This window comes from Cnephaeus nilssonii (assembly GCF_951640355.1).
Source record: "Cnephaeus nilssonii genome assembly, chromosome: 14".
In the NCBI taxonomy this organism is placed as follows: Eukaryota; Metazoa; Chordata; class Mammalia; order Chiroptera; family Vespertilionidae; genus Cnephaeus; species Cnephaeus nilssonii.
The window spans coordinates 49,353,038-49,369,311 of NC_137085.1; the positions used below are offsets into that span (position 1 = coordinate 49,353,038).

At 44.2% G+C, this 16,274-nt stretch overlaps 1 protein-coding gene across 2 annotated transcripts in view; it reads right to left on the minus strand.

The window, feature by feature from the left end:
- The window catches only part of ERMP1 (endoplasmic reticulum metallopeptidase 1), a 33,333-nt gene extending 18,182 nt beyond the window's left edge, over positions 1-15,151 (minus strand). For both annotated transcript variants that reach the window (XM_079791147.1, XM_079791146.1), the window contains exons 1-6: positions 14,725-15,151; positions 12,960-13,261; positions 7,415-7,542; positions 6,455-6,560; positions 2,858-3,004; positions 2,102-2,194 (exon numbers count right to left, since the gene is read on the minus strand). In XM_079791147.1, coding sequence (XP_079647273.1) covers positions 2,102-2,194; positions 2,858-3,004; positions 6,455-6,560; positions 7,415-7,542; positions 12,960-13,261; positions 14,725-15,077 — 1,129 coding nt within the window. In that variant the 5' untranslated portion in view covers positions 15,078-15,151. The remainder of the gene's footprint in view (positions 1-2,101; positions 2,195-2,857; positions 3,005-6,454; positions 6,561-7,414; positions 7,543-12,959; positions 13,262-14,724) is intronic.
- Between the last annotated feature and the right edge of the window lie 1,123 nt (positions 15,152-16,274).

The following is a 16,274-nucleotide window of genomic DNA, read 5'->3' on the forward strand; positions in this document are numbered from 1 at the left end:
CACTTTCTTACTAAATTTTTCAAATAAGCTCCAAGCTCGTACTCCACTTCCTCTCCACCTATAAACTCAGCCAAATGGCCCTCATCCTTTCCCTTCTATTAGAACTGTATTTACTGTGATCAGCTGTACCCTTGCTGTTGACAAACTCAATAGCTGTTTCTTGGTGCCTATTCATTTACTATATATGTAATGCAGCAAATGCTGCTCTAGACACCACAATTCAGTGGTAGCCAAGAGACAAAGCCTCTCGTGCAGCTCCCGGACACCAAACCACAAGTTAGTATACAAGTTATTAAGAATTAATAAGGAATGTCAATTGTATCTGAATAAAAATAATTAATAAGGAGAGGTATTAGAGGTCCCTAGAAACATATCATGGGAGACTAATGGAGTCTGAGAAGTCAGAGAAGCAACCCTGAGGAAGTGGTATGTATAGCTCACACAGTGGGGAGACTGTCCAGACTGAGAACTGTGGAGATGCAGGCCCTGAGGAGGGAAAGTTCCAAATACAGAAACAGGAGTCATGAATGAGGAGAGAGACTGCTCAGCAATGACGGGGAGAGTCATTATCACGCAGAACCTGGCACATCAGAGGTAATGAATGTTTGCTGTGTCAATGAAAGAATGAATGAGTTTGAGCTTTAACACAGGAGTAATGAAAAGCCTTGAATGATTGGCATTTCTTCCTCTTGCCCATCCCATCCTTAACTTTCTCTTCTTTTCACTTCAGACACCACACTGTCTTACCACAGGATTTCTTACACTGCCTCTCCTGGCTCCCTAAAAATGTGTTAATGGGACTTTAAAAGCTCAAGTGTAATCCTCTACCTTTGCTTTGCTCTTCCAAAAACATTTCTATTCTCCATACTTTTTGAGGTATTCTCTATGCCTTTCCCACCCAAACCCATATACCAAGTTCCTCCAAGAGCTCTAAACTGTACCTGTATTTTCATCTGGTCGGTTCACGGGCGCCCCCCATCCTATGGGTCTCACAGGGTTCATGGTGTCCTTCCCTTCTCTGTTCCTGCTCTGGATGAGGCTCGCCTTCCCACATCCCTATTACAGTCCATAGCATCATCTCTCCCTAGCCAGCTAAGCTTTATATTTTGCAATCATCTTTGCTGCCGTCCATCTGATTTATCCCTTCTATCTAATTTGTCAAGTCTTGTTGAATTTACATTAAAATGAATCTACTTTTCTACCCCGCCCCTTTCCTTTCTATCTTTTGTCAACACCACAGTCTAGGTCCTCATTGTTCCACACTTAAATTACTGTCTCCTGGTTTAAATTACCTCATTCATGGCTCTCCCCACTCTCCACCATCCACTCCAGATAGCACCATGAGACTAACAGCATTTAAAGCCATCATTCATTCATGTACTCAGGCCTTTCATTATCCCTTATTTCTACAGCATCTTCTGGCTGATCTGTAAAGCTTTCTACAATTTTCTCTATCCTCACACTTCTACCTCGTTTCCCTTTATTGCTGAAAATACAGCTTCCATTAGACTGTAATCTGACAATCTACTCACCAACAGCCCCCCACACCCCGAACACATAAGCACACCCTACCCCATGCTGTGCTTACTTGGAAGGTAATCCCCACTAGGCCAAATCCCAGCAACTCTTTAAGGCTCAGTATCAGCCTTACCTCCCCTCACTACCCCACATCTCTCTGGAGAGCGCTTTAACTCCCTTGCCCTGTGTTCTCCTGACACGTGTCCTATCGCCCTCTCACCTGCCCTCACCACCCAACCATGGACCGATGTAACTTTTTGCACCTGGACAAGATACCCAAATGTGTTGGTGCCACCTCCAATGGACAGCTTGCTTCCATTTTGGCTAGACTGTCATCACTCAGCAATCCTACCATAACCCTGGGTCAACCCCTTTCCAATTCCCCACAATGAATAGTCTTATGCTCTTAATTGCTAAACTAAAGGCTAAATTTAAGTCCTCAGATCTCTAACTCCAAAGCCCCAGCTCATTCACACCATACACTGCCTCCCTCATGCTCAGGCCACGGAATATTTATAGATTTATAGGTCACCCCTAATATTCCATCTTATCATGTATGAAAAGTCTAAATTAGAATACCAACCTGCTCTCTGAATGGAATCTGTTAGAATTCTGTCCGCTGTGTCATACTTGGTGTGATAAATGTATCCGTTCTCAATAAAAGCTAAGTCTATTCCTAAAACATACACAAAAAAAGGTCATTTTGCTTTAAAGATCAACTTGTTTTAGGCCTATTTATTTAATGTATTAAAGTCCTAAAAGACAAAATGTCAAAGCAGAAGCATGATTGCTTTGTCCCATTTATGAATGAAATTCCCTTCCAAATGCTTACAGAATCTATAGCTGTGGTACGTAATTCAAAACACGAGTGAGGAGGCACACTACTGCACATTAAAGTCCCACAGCAAGGAGCAGGAATACCGAGCTTGGGACATCCTCGAAACTTTGCCATCTATAGCCTTGCCAGGCCAGAGCCAAATTTAACTTCAAATAAGCTGTACAGTCCACCAAGGTTGGTGGCAAAGCAAAACAGCAATGAAAGTCAAAAACCCCCGAAAGATCTATTACCATCTTTTGGGAATGAACTGCTGAACAGTTCTCCTCAGTTCTTCTGTGGCACTGTGGGGCAAGGTGACATGTTCTAAAAAAGGCAAACACTTTAACTAGAGCAGAATTTAAAAGAAAAGGAAAATACCAGGAGCTTAGTTTCAGTGAGTCAGGATACACAGCTCTCACAGAGAATGTGCTCAGAAAATGCTATCTACTCACAGACTTCCAAAATGTAAAACTTGCCATTAATTAAGCATCGTCACACTGTAGCCCACAACTGACAAAATACCTGGAATGTTCCCAAAGTCCCTGTAGATGCGGAAGTCAGTATCTGAAGGAATGATGCCACTCTGAAAAACCTCCTGAGCCACCACAGACGCAAAAGGATGTTTGGCTGTGGAAACGTAAGCTTGGACCAACCAAGGATTTTCAGGACCTGAAATGAAACATGACAACATAACCTTTCAGAAAATAAAATTATTTTTAATTATAAAGTAACACCATAAAAAGTTTTGTTTAAAAATTAAAAATCACTCAGAAGTCCATCATCCTAACTTCTTTTCAAATCTTCAATTTTTAAAAATATATTTTTATTGATTTCAGTGAGGAAGGGAGAGGGAGAGAGAGAGAGAAACATCAATGATTAGAATCACTGATCGGTTGCCTTCTGCACGCTCCCTACCAGGAATCAAGCCCACAACCCAGGCATGTGCCCTTGACTGGAATCGAACCTGGGACCCTTCAGTCCGCAGGCCAACGCTCTATCCACTGAGCCAAACCGGCGAGGGCCATATCTTCAATTTTTAAAAAAATGTATGATTGTGTGTATGTAGCTATACTCATAGGGTATATATAATTGTAAATTGCTCTTTCACTAAACATTATGTTCAATGCTTTTCCTAGATATTACAATGGTCATTTCAATAACTGCAAAACACTAAATATACCACAAAGTTCCTTATTACTATTTATAATTTTTATCATTATTAATAACTAGAGGCCCAGTGCACGAATTCGTGCACAGGTGGGGTCTGGCCGGCCTGCCCCAATCGGGGCCAATCGGGCCAGGCCAGCCTGGGGGAGGGGCCACAGGTGGTTGGTTGGCTGGCCTACCCCTGGATCAGGGTGGTGGGGGCCAAATGGGGGCAGGGCTGGCTGGGGTGAGGGGCTGCAGGTGATTGGCCAGAGTATGGGGGCTGATCAGGGGTGGGGCCAACCAGGAGGGGCCACAGGTGGTTGGCCAGCTGGCCCGCCCCTGGATCAGGGTAGTGGGGGCCAATCGGCGGCAGGGCTGGCCAGGGTGAGGGGCTGCAGGTGGTTGGCCAGCCGGCCCCGCCCCCTGGTCAAAATCCCGGTTGAGGAGACAATTTGCATATTAGCCTTTTATTATATAGGATTCTGCACTCATATCTTCATACATATACAACTTTTTCCAAATGTGGCCGTTTTTTCTTTAGGATAGTGAGAGAAAATATATTTTTGTTCACAGTTACTCCCTCCTCCCTCCCGTGTAACTGGTAATGCCTTCCTGTGGAAGCAGCACGTACATTTCTTCACCCTGTTACCGGCAGGCTCAGCCACAGGAACCGCTGTGGCAAATTAATTCTGAATGCGAGAGAATGAAACTTAACCGAGAAGACTTCTCAGAGCATCACATGGTCCATCCCTTTGGCCATGAGATCAACTCATCGCCGACTGGGGCGTCTCCTTCAGCCTGGATCTCGGCATGAATAAGACGCGTGGGACATAATAACCGTGAAACGTAACTTCAGTTATCCAGCAACCAAACTGTAACGCGAGGAAGAAATAAGCCTTTGCTATTTATTGTAACCCACTGAGATTCAGGGTTGTTTGTTACAATAAAATTTAGCAAAAAGCTGATTCATGTTGACAGATAAGGTAATTATATGCCAGCTCTAGATTTGCTTGTTGAATGTGCTCGCTCTCCCCCAACAGAAAAACTTGTTTTACCACCACTCATTGACCTTTTCTTTTATTTTCTTTCTTTCTTATGTGTTTCTTTTCTCCATGGCATGATTCAGCTTATTATTTTTATTTTTTTACTTGGGGGTTCTAGTGATTTTTTGCTTTTATCATTTTCTTTTTCTGTTTTTAGCCTTCATTTTTCCATGGTGTTTTGGGGATTAAGTGGCATATATATATATATATATATATATATATATATATATATGTGTGTGTGTGTGTGTGTGTGTGTATCTCCTATATAATAAAGAGCTAATATGCTAATTAGACATGACGGTGGAACAACCTTCGGAATGACTGTGGGCGGGGAGTGGGGCAGTGAGCCTGCACGACCAGGCCAGCCATGGCGGTCCCAGCACGCCCTCTTCCACAGAGGCAGCGGGAGAGGGAGCAGTGTGGTCCCTGTGCCTCCGCAGAGGCAGGATGGGGCGCCACTACGGCGCCTCAACTTCCCACGGCCGCTCCCCCAGCCAGCCCAGCCCCCAATCGGCACCCACCACCAGTGGGCAGGGGGTGGAGCCAGCTCTAAGGAGCAGCGAGCCCAGCTTCTGGTTGAGTGGCGCTCCCCCCTGCTCAGCCAGAAGCCAGGTTCACGGCTGGCGAGCGCAGTGGTGATGACGGGAGCCTCTCCTGCCTCCACGGCAGGCGGGTGGTAAGAAGCGAAGGATCCTGGACTGCGAGAGTCCCGGACTGCGAAAAAGATGTCTGAGTGCCGGTTGTCTGAGTGCCGGGGTGGGGCCAGCAATATAAGCCCACAGGTGGACATCCCCTAAGGGGTCCCGGACTGCGATAGGGTGCAGGCCGGGCTGAGGAGCCCCCCCCCATGCCCCGCCCAGTGCACGCATTTTGTGCACCGGGCCTCTAGTATATCTATCTATCTATCTATACACACACACACACACACACACACACACTGAGTGGCCAGATTATTATGATCTCTGAACGCATAATAATCTGGCCACTCAGTGTATTTGTATCTCAAACGGGTACCACAAGTATTCTAGACTTTTGCTGGAGATCAACCACCTATTTGCCCTGAGCTTTCTATCAGCCAGTGCAAAGGGGAAAACTGATCAGGTGCACGATTTATAGTATCTTTGATATCAAATGAGGTACTCAAGAGAAGTACACTGACTGGCCAGATTATTATGCATTCAGAGATCATAATAATCTGGCCACTCAGTGTATATATATGTGTACACACACACACACATATACATACATATATATATATATATATATATATATATATATACATACATACATAGATATATATATATATGTGTATATATATATATATGAAGTACTTTGAACATTTGGCATATAATAAGCACTACATAAGTATTAGGTGCTATTAATATTATTTGGTTAAAAATTTTAACAAAGACAAGCTAAAACTATCTTATGCTTTAAAAAGAATGTTCAGCCCGGTTTGGCTCAGTGGATAGAGCATCGGCCTGTGGACTGAAGGGTCCCTGGTTCGATTCCGGTCAAGGGCATGTACCTTGGTTGCGGACACATCCCCAGTGGGGAGTGTGCAGGAGGCAGCTGATCGATGTTTCTCTCTCATCAATATTTCTAACTCTCTATCCCTCTCCCTTCCTCTCTGTAAAAAAAAAAAAAAAAAAAATCAATAAAATATATATTTTTTAAAATGTTCATTTCATTAGAGAGATAACTTATTTTCACAAACTTTCCACTTTTATAAAAACAAAAATTACATTAAAGTAATTTGAATGCAACTGCATTCAAATATAAAATACAGGGTGGGGCAAATGTAGATTTACAGTTGTCCATATGGGAAATAATACAATAATTAATAAGTAATAATACAATACAGTCTGTGTTTAATGTACTCACAACTGTAAACCTACTTTGTCCCATCCTGTATAGTCTCACATACCTGTTTGGAATACAAGTTCTTTCCCTCCTACACCTGCTGCCTCCAGGTTAATAAATGCACGAATTGAGTTGGCCCAGGAGTGCTGAGTAATGAAACCATGACTGGCCTGAGTGAGAAAGAAAGAAAACAAATATAAGTTAAACAATTTGAGATTATCAAAGTCTCTATTTTGCTTAAAGACAGAACATCTATGTTGACAAGGGGAAGAAAAGGAAAATAATCATTTTTTCAAAGGCAATATCTAAAGACACACATCTGTTTCTCTCTCAATGCATAACTGCTGTGTGCAGTTTGCTGAGTGGAAAGTCACCACCACGGAAAACATCCTGGTTTCCGTGAGTGGCACCAAACAACATCCTCAGTGTGAGGCTACGCAAAGGAAAGAACAACAAAACAACAAACACGAGAAGGGACGATCCCCATGGCTGGGTGTTCATGCTGTGTGCCTGCCTCCAAACACCTCTGAAACTGCAGTCAAAGAAAACCCGAGGTGAATAATTATGCCATCACACTGACAAGAATCAAACACTGACAAGATGACCTGTTCTAAGTTGAGTTTTTCAAATACTGAACATCCTATATAATAAAAGCATAGTATGTAAATTGTCCCCCGACAGGGAGTTGTCCAGGAGTTCGACCAGAAGGCGGGGCTGGCTGGGGGAAGGGAGGGAGGCCCTGGCCAGCGGCGGCAGGCAACCAGGGGAAGGGAGGGAGTACCCAGCCGGTGGCCGGTGGCCGGCAGCCAGCAGCCACTAGGGACCCTTCCAGTGCACAAATTTCGTGCACTGGGCCTCTAATGTATATAGAAGTGGCTGTAGAATTTTTATAGTACTGCAGGTACAATATTTCTTCCTGTATATGATTTTATGATAATACTCAAATGAAGAATCAAAATGCATGTGTTATTATTATTACTATCATTATTATCCAAGCCTAGTACTTACAACAGTAAAATCTTACCTGCAAAACATTTTCCTCAGCACCATTGAAGAGAAATATGACAGCATGATGCAAGGCTTCTGAAGATGTTGACAAGACATGGAGGACTTCCAGCATCACCGAACAGCTAACAGCATCATCACTGGCACCTTTAAATAAAAAATAAAAAAAAACAGACTTGTTCCTCAGATTTTAAAATCTTTACAGTATGAAGCATCAGGGCAAGGAATGGGGTTTTCTCATCAGGGAGCCTCACATAGCTACAAGACCAGAGGCACAGCTCCACCTGTCACCATCATGTGACAATCATACCCACCAGCAGTAAACGCCACGAGAACAGGGATCTTTGTCTGGTTTGCTGGTTGACTTACTCTCAATGTCTAGAACTATATCTAGGCCAGAGTATTAATGTCTGTTGAATAATCAACCAGATTAAACCTAAGTTAATACTAAAATCTGGCAGTCTCTCCCCTGGCTGGTGTGGCTCAGTTGGTTGTAGCATCATCCTATACAAGGAAAGGTCAAAGGTTCGATTCCCCGTCAGGACACAATCTAGATTTCTGTTCCATCCCTGGTCGGGGCGCCTGCAGGAAGCAACCAATCAATGCTCACTAGCACACAGATGTTTCTCTCTTTCTCCATCTCCCTTCCTCTCTCTCTGAAATCAATAAAAGCATGTCCTCGGGTGAGGATTAAAATAAAATAAAATCTGATATTCTCATTAACCTAAAGTACTTTATTCCCTTCTTTATCCTTATTCCACATCCTCTATAATATTCTCACTTCTAGTGCTCACAGCTTCCTAGATCATTTCCCCCTGCCACCCACTCCTTTCCTGCCTGTTTTCCTGCCAAAATCATAAAATCTTCAGATCATTCGCATTTACAGAGGGGTCAGGTGGGATGGTATAGCATTTTTTAAGATTTCTCCAAGGAGATGTGATAAAAAAATACAAAGACACCAAATCTAATAAGACAGGGAAGGAGACTAATGAATTGAATAGTATCCCTAGTCCTAGCACTGATAAAGCAGAGGACTTCATCAAATCACTTTACTTCTTCATTCAAAAGCTTTACATATTAATTAATAAAGATGACTATAAAGATGGCTTTAGTGCCTTGATTTTTTTTAAAAACACTAAAAGAGGTAAAGTAACTGATTAGATACTTGATATTAAGGAATTCTTATTTTTTAAATGAGGTAATTAGTAGTATTATGAGCATGTCAAACAAGAGTCCTTATCTTTCAGTGATTTAGACTGAAATACAGAGAAACAGATACAGCTGAGATCTGCTTCAAAATAATTAAGAGTGGCAGGGGTGGAGGTAAAGAAATCAGACTGTTGAAGCTGGGTGACATTAAACAGGTTCATTAAACAATTCTGTTTTTATACATATTTGAAATTTTCCATAATAAAAAATTTAAAGAGTAATCGAAGTAAATAGGCACAGTAATAACCCAGACAATAGCATCTTCAGGTTTACCCACTGGGAGACAAGGTGCTACAGTTTAGCACGGGTTTGGTTTTGTTTTTTCATTCTTACCAAAGGACATGCTTAGAGGGAGAAAGGGAGAGAAACATAGATGTGTGAGAAACAGCAATCCGTTGCCTTCCATACGTGTGCACAGGACGACGGTCAACCAACTGAGCTACTCTGGCTGGGCGGTTTAGTATGGTTGTTAAAGTAAGAAAGACTTGGAAATAAATTCTAGCTCTGTCATTTACCCTACAACTTCCTGGTCTAGAGAGCAGGCTAATGATATCTACCTCACAGGTGTGTTGTGAGGATTACAAAATAATGTGACCTGCATTCAATGTTAGTTTTTCCTTCTCTTTGCAAACTTAAGGAGGCTCTGTAGCTAGCTAAAACGCGTGTTGTGGTGTTGTTAAATTCCAGACTCCATTCCTACGCAAGAAGAAACTACTTATTACCTATTATTACTTGTCTTGGCAGTGAATACTGAATTGCATTTTAAATCCAAGTGAAACTAAGTAATAACTACCTAACTACTATCAAACCAGAAGTATATGTAGCAGTCAGTAAAAAGTGCCCCCTTCCAGGATCCAAACGAAATGAATGGTTTTTAAACTCTGAGACTGTGAGTTACTTTAAATTAAAAATCAAGCCATAAAAATGTTCTTTATTCAAAGAGAAATGGAAATTGAAAGAGACATATCTATACAGGGTTGATTTGAAAGTTAAACTGTCCATTTATCTTCCTTCATTTTAATGGTTCTGTTGTCTGAGAACAGAACCAGAGAGGGTCAAATATCTTTAAGAAAGTGAAGGAAAGTTAGAGAGCAGTATCTATAACGGCTGAGTGGATAACCAACATCTCTTTCTCTTTAGAATTAACCCAGAAATTGAAGCCACTCCTAAAATAACTCAATGTCTCTTCTACCAACAACCTGGAACCACGCAGCAAACCCAAGAAGACATTTAAGTCCTTTCTGTGGGTAACATTACTTCTAATTGGTAATGATCCCTAAGGTCCAGATATGTTGCTGAGAACAACTTTAAAAGAATGTCCATGTTTCAATTAGTTCACACACTGAAAGGATTTAGGTGATCATCTATTTTATGAGTGTGTTTTTTAAAACTATTTTTAACAATTTATTATTGACAGAAATGTCCTTGGGACTGTTTAGATGATCTTATAAAATTTTAATTTAAAATGAGTTCCAATGACTCACAAAAATGCCATCCTTTCATTATTGGACTCCATATATATAATTTGTAGCATTTGGCACTATGTTTCTGATGCTTGTATGCACATCTTTTTTTATATAATGCTCTTAAATAACCTTGGTGTTCATTTGTCCCGTCCTAGAATTCAAGCATCGTAAGAGTGGGCACAGGGTGACACTTATTACTGCTTTGAAAAAAGCATAAAAGACCACTGGTTTGAAACCCTAGCACAGATAAAGATATTTCTGACTTTATAAAAACAAATGGGTATATACTGACTTTTTTTAACATTTGAAAAAATATTTGATAGAAACAAGACAATTTCATAATAAACATGTCATTGGGACATTGTGCCAATATGGAAGTAAGGGATGATGTCCATCTCTTCTCATGCTACAAATGCATGTGAATCTCTCCTACCCTAAGCAATTCACATTGGTCCTGCTGACCTCTCTATTGACAGCCGATAATTCACCTTTTTTCACCAGATCATTCTGTACTCAATGTGCTCAACTGTTTTGTTGAAAACTCAAAAAAAATTTTTTTCACATCTAGTTGCTTTTATCATGTAACCTTCTTAGAAATATATGTATGATTTTTTAAAAAGCATGTTACAGCCTGGCCAATATGGCTCAGTGGTTGAGCATGACCCATGAACCAAGAGGTCACCAGTTCGATTCCTGGTCAGAGCACATGCCTGGGTTGCTGGCTTGATCCCCAGTGCAGGGGGGGAGACGGGTGAGGGGGAGGAGGGAGGAGTGGTGCAGGAGGCAGCCAATCGATATTCATTGATGTTTCTCTCTATCCCTCTTCCTTCCATTCTCTAAAAAAAAAAAAAAATCAATAAAAACATTAAATTAAAAAAGCATGCTACATTCTAAATGCAATTGGCAGGCTTCCTGATTAAAGATGTCCTAGGAAAGCCAAAACCAGTTTGACTCAGTGGATAGAGCGTCGGCCTGCGGACTGAAAGGTCCCAGGTTCGATTCCGGTCAAGGGCATGTACATTGGCTGCGGGCACATCCCCAGTAGGGGGTGTGCAGGAGGCAGCTGGTCGATGTTTCTCTCTCATCGATGTTTCTAGCTCTCTATCCCTCTCCCTTCCTCTCTGTAAAAAATCAATAAAATATAAAAAAATAAATAAATAAATAAAGATGTCCTAGGATGAATCAAGCAAATAAATGTTATTTTATATTTTGTGTAGTTCTAGATTATCATATTGGGCCTACTGTAGGTTTAAGCAATCCAGAAATATTAATATTAAATAACAATTAATAGTGGGGGAAATGCTAATAGAAAAGTACTATTATCTCCACTTCACAGATCAGAAACTGAGGAGAAAGAGGTTAAGTAGATTGCCAAAGGGAGCATTAACTCTCCTTCCTTTCAAATGTAGATGAAAGAACTGACTGGCCAGGAAACCCAGCAACTGGTCCTACCTCGTCTCTGATCAGTGTTGGTCCGTTGTTTATTCCTGTGTCACATGAAGGGCGGAGGGGGGCGGAGTTTGAATCAGATGCCATCTCAGGTCTTGTCTACCTCTAGCCTGCTATGATTCCATTGTAAAATGCTACAATTTTCTATTCCTCCCTACTTACAATCGCTTTCACAATTACTAAAAACATTTTTCTCATGAATCTTACATTTTTAAATGAAAGTTCAATTTAGGGGATTCTCATTCATTCAAAATATTTATTGTGTCAGGCACTGTCGTAAAATCAAGTATCCTATTTTGACAAAGTGTTTTCAGAGGAAGATTTATGGATTAATGAGGTATTCGAACAGAATGGCATCCCCAGCGGGCTGTCACTTTACAGGCTGACAGAAACTGCTAGGAAAGATGTCCTCCAAACCCTGTGTCTGTGAAGGCAAGGACTGCTCCTTTATCCTATGTCCCCGAAGCTTCGTACAATACCTAGGTGAGTACACACTTAAAGAGGCAGAACCTAACTCCAGGAATCAGGGACACATATTGGTAACACTGATAAAGCTGCTTCAGTCTACCACCAACATGCCATGTCCTGTCCTTGGGCTGCTGGCACTAATCCTATATAATAAAAGCCTAATATGCAAATTGACCGAACAGTGGAACGACTGGTCACTATGACACGCACTGACCACCAGGGGGCAGATGCTCAATGCAGGAGCTGCCCCCAGCCTGCAGGCCCCAGGCCAGCCAAGGTGGGTGCCAGTGGGGACCCCCCAATCTCCCCACCAGTCACCCCACAGATCGGCCCTGATCGCCGGCCAGGCCTAGGGACCCTACCCGTGCACGATTTCGTGCACCAGGCCTCTAGTCTATATATATAGAAGCCTAAGCGACCATTCAACCAGTAGCTATGATGCACAATGACCACCAGCGGGCAGACGCTCAATGCACGGGCATGGAAACATGGAACAGACTGATGAATCTCAGAGTGAAGGGGGGAAGAGATTAACCAAAGATCTTATATGCATACTAGAAGCCGACCTGGCCTGCAGGGATCAGGCCAAAACCAGCCCAGTGCATGGATTCGTGCACCCGTGGGGTCCCTCAGCCTGGCCTGCGGGGATAGGGCCGAATCCGTGCACCTGGCTTCTAACATCCCCTGAGGGGTCCCGGATTGCGAGAGGGTGCAGGCCAGGCTAAGGGACGCCACCAGTGCACGAATCTGTGCACAGGCCTCTAGTGTTTAATAATAATAATAATAAAGCACTTGAGAGAATAGCAAGAGGTTAAATCTTAAACTAAATGATACTATTCTAATTATCCTGGCCTGCCAAAACTAAAAAGGTTTGTCCAAGAAAAGGATATCCCAGAATTGACCAAGCAGCTTGGCATTCATAAGCTTTCTGGGCTGGGATGACTTCAAGTAGACTGAGAAACAGGCACATACCTGGTGAGTTTGCCACAGAGTCAAAATGACAATTAGCCAGAACAGCATGCTGGGCTCCATCTCTGGGTTCCAGCTTTACCACAACATTGGTGATGTTGTCATAGTAGCTTGTAAAACCTCCCAAAAAGTCAATGCTAAAGGAGCCTGTGGGCCGTTGTACATCTACTGAAATCTTGTGAAGGCTGTTGCTTTGAACTTCAATCAGTTTAATCTGTTCCAAGAGGTAATGCACAGTCAGAATTTCATTTTCTGGACTTCCTGTAGTTCTGGGGCCAATGGATGTTATGTGTTCAAGATGATCCCTGGAAGTCACCAAAAGAATGATGATTAACACTTAGCACAGAACAACTTTTCCTCTACAATTCCCCTCACCCTGCAAAACAAGTTCTTTCACTTCTCACATAAAAAAAGGGTACCTTTTTGGAGGAAACACTTGATGAAGTATATGACTGTCTAATCACTAAGCTGTATACCCAAAACTAATACAAAAGAATATTGAATGTAGACAATAATTGAAAAAATAAATTTAATTAAAAAATAAAACATAATTTTTAAAAAGGTTGCCTTTTATCATTTCAGGAATGTTCCATCATTTCATCTCCCACGAATGCATCCCTTCAGAGTTTTCGCTACCCACCCGCTCCCAAATTCTCTCAATCCTCATACAAAGACTAGAGATTCTATTCAAAATGTGTAAATGCTGAAGACTAGACAGCACAGAGTGCAATTTCATTGTGCCACACTCTGGAGGGCTACTGATTCTGGGTTAGGGAAACCAGTGAGCAAAGACAATTAAGTCAAGAGGTTAAATAAACAAACAAAGGAAACTTTTTTATTGTAAGGAATGGACTCAGCCCTCCTATTGTGCACACAAGGCCTAATAACTTCAATTCAGGCCAAAACTAACTCTACTCCTAAAACACACAAACAAAAAAAATGTTTTGTCTTTTCACTGCATTCCAAGTGGGGAGAAAGGAGGGGGGAGAGGAGGGTGTTCCGGAAAGTCCTTAATAAGCTTCCAGCACACTGTATTCAAAAGAAAAAGTTCTTAAGTCACAGTGGCTGTTGAAAATTCTGCTAGCTGAAGATTTTGAGCTGACACGCTACAATACATTTGACTTAATCACCTTTCTAGCACACTTAATGGTGTCTTCTAATTTAAAAAAAAAAAAAAAAAGTTAAACCTTACACACCAGGGACCCAAGAATAACCGCCGGGAATCTGAGAACTTCTGAAATTGTAAAATTGTGAAGTGTATGTAGTCTTCCAGGCTGAGCCTCCATAGCTCGCAGACGTGAGGACTGTGACCCTCAAAAAGTTGGACCACTGACTGCAGGATCCCCTTCCCATACCTCCCCAGGAACCGAATTTACAAAACCGGCCAGGTACACAAATGTCACGCTCCTGCATTTCATTTGGAAAGCAGAAGGGTTTGTAAAAAGTGAAAGCTGCTCCAGGAGATGAGGGACGGCTAACCAGCAAACCGTCTGCAGGTGGGGCAGAAAGGCCGGCGCGGTCCCCTCGGCCACCCCCACCTGCACCACCAGCTTAGCAGCGGGCAATGCAAGCCAGCCCCGCGTCCTGTAAATCGGGTCTCCTGGAGAGGGACGCGCAAGGGCACCCCACCCCACCCCACCCCACCCCACGCGGAGTCAGGTGGCGCCGGCGAGCCCGGGCGGTCCCGCAGGGGTGGGTGCCCCAGGTGCGGTGCCCGCGCGCCGGCAGGGGACGCGAGGGGACGCGCGGGCGGGACGGCGGCCAGTACCTGGCTTGGCGCGCGTTGAACTCCCGGGGGTGGCCCGGGGCCCCGTGCAGCACGAGCTGCTGCAGCGACAGCTGCACGAGTGTCCGCAGCGCGAGCAGGTAGAGCGCCAGCCCCAGCGCGGCGCGCGCCTCGGACAGCCCGGTCCGCGCAGCCCCGCTCGCGCCTCCGCTACCCGCCCCGCTCCGCTTCCGCGTCCTCGCGCTGCCGCTGCCGCCGCCGCCGCCGCGCGCGTCCACCAGGGTCTCCAGCGCCCGGGCCTCCCGCTCCGGTTGCGGCGCGGCGGCCGGGCCGTCCCGGCGCTCGCCTCCGACGCGGTGCCGCCTCACGGCCGCCGACTCCGAAACCCACTCCATGGCCACGAGCCTCAGCCGCCAGCCCAACAGCCCCAGCCCGCGACAGCCCGGGAGCAGCCGGGGCCGCCGCAGCGCCGCCTAGTGAGCGGACGGAAACTGCAGAGGGCCAAACTTCGTCTGATTGGCCCGTCCCGCCGCGCGGAGACCCAGTCTCTGCGGGCAGATCCTCGGTGGGCACCGCGGCAGGGCGGGCCCGGGGCTGGGCGGGCCCAGGTTGGGCGTGGTGGGTGTGCCTTTCTCCGGCTGGGCTTCCCTGCCAGGTGTGGGATGGAGATTTCCAAATGGAAAGATACCCCTACACCTGGAAACGTGAGGAAAGCGAGAGATGGCTTTTAAAAGAATGCACATGGTGCACCAGGCAGATGAAGAAGACAATGGCCCAGCTTTCCTAAGGAGCATCAGAACCGGCTCTGGACATTGTAGGCTTTTAAAATGGGGAAAAAAAAAAAAAAAAAAAAAGGACCGCGCAAAGGAGGCCTAGACTCATGCTTCCACATATCTTAACCGTGGGAGGTAACCAGCACTCTCATTGCCTCCATGAACAGCTGAAGAAAAAGAATAGTATTATGTATTGAATGCCTGGCATGAGCCAAGCACTGTGCTAAATGATTTAATATATTAACTCATTTGAGTCTCATAAGAACCATGAAGGGGAAATCGTTTTATTCCCATAATAGCTGAGAAACTTACAAGTAGCAGCTGAAGAACTTTAAGTCCGTGGGCTCTCCAAACAGCATTCTATCCCAGTACTGAATGTGGCACTCTGGAAAGCGACCGCCTAGTCTCCTTTCTGACCGCTGATGCAGCCAGACTCTCTGCTTCAAGTTCTGTGTCCTCCAGCATGGACTTGCAGGAGCACCATGACCATTAACCTAGAGACCAACCGGGAAGGTGCACTACCCTACCTGCCTGCCCCTGCCTACTGCTCAGGCCCACCTGACCTCAGGGTGCTCCTTATTCTCAGCTCTCCAGCTGGCCTCTCTCAAAATCCTTCCTGCTCACCCATCTTTCCTTCTCCAACAGGATCGTCTCACATGCTGTTCGAGCTGCCTGGAATGTTCTTCCCTCCCCTCATTGCCTAGTTAACTCCTATTTAACCTTCATGTCAGCTTAAGTGGTACTTCCTCAAGCAAGAATCTCCTCACCTAATGAAGCCATTTCCCCCTATTTGTAGGATCTCACAGCACCATGTCTGCT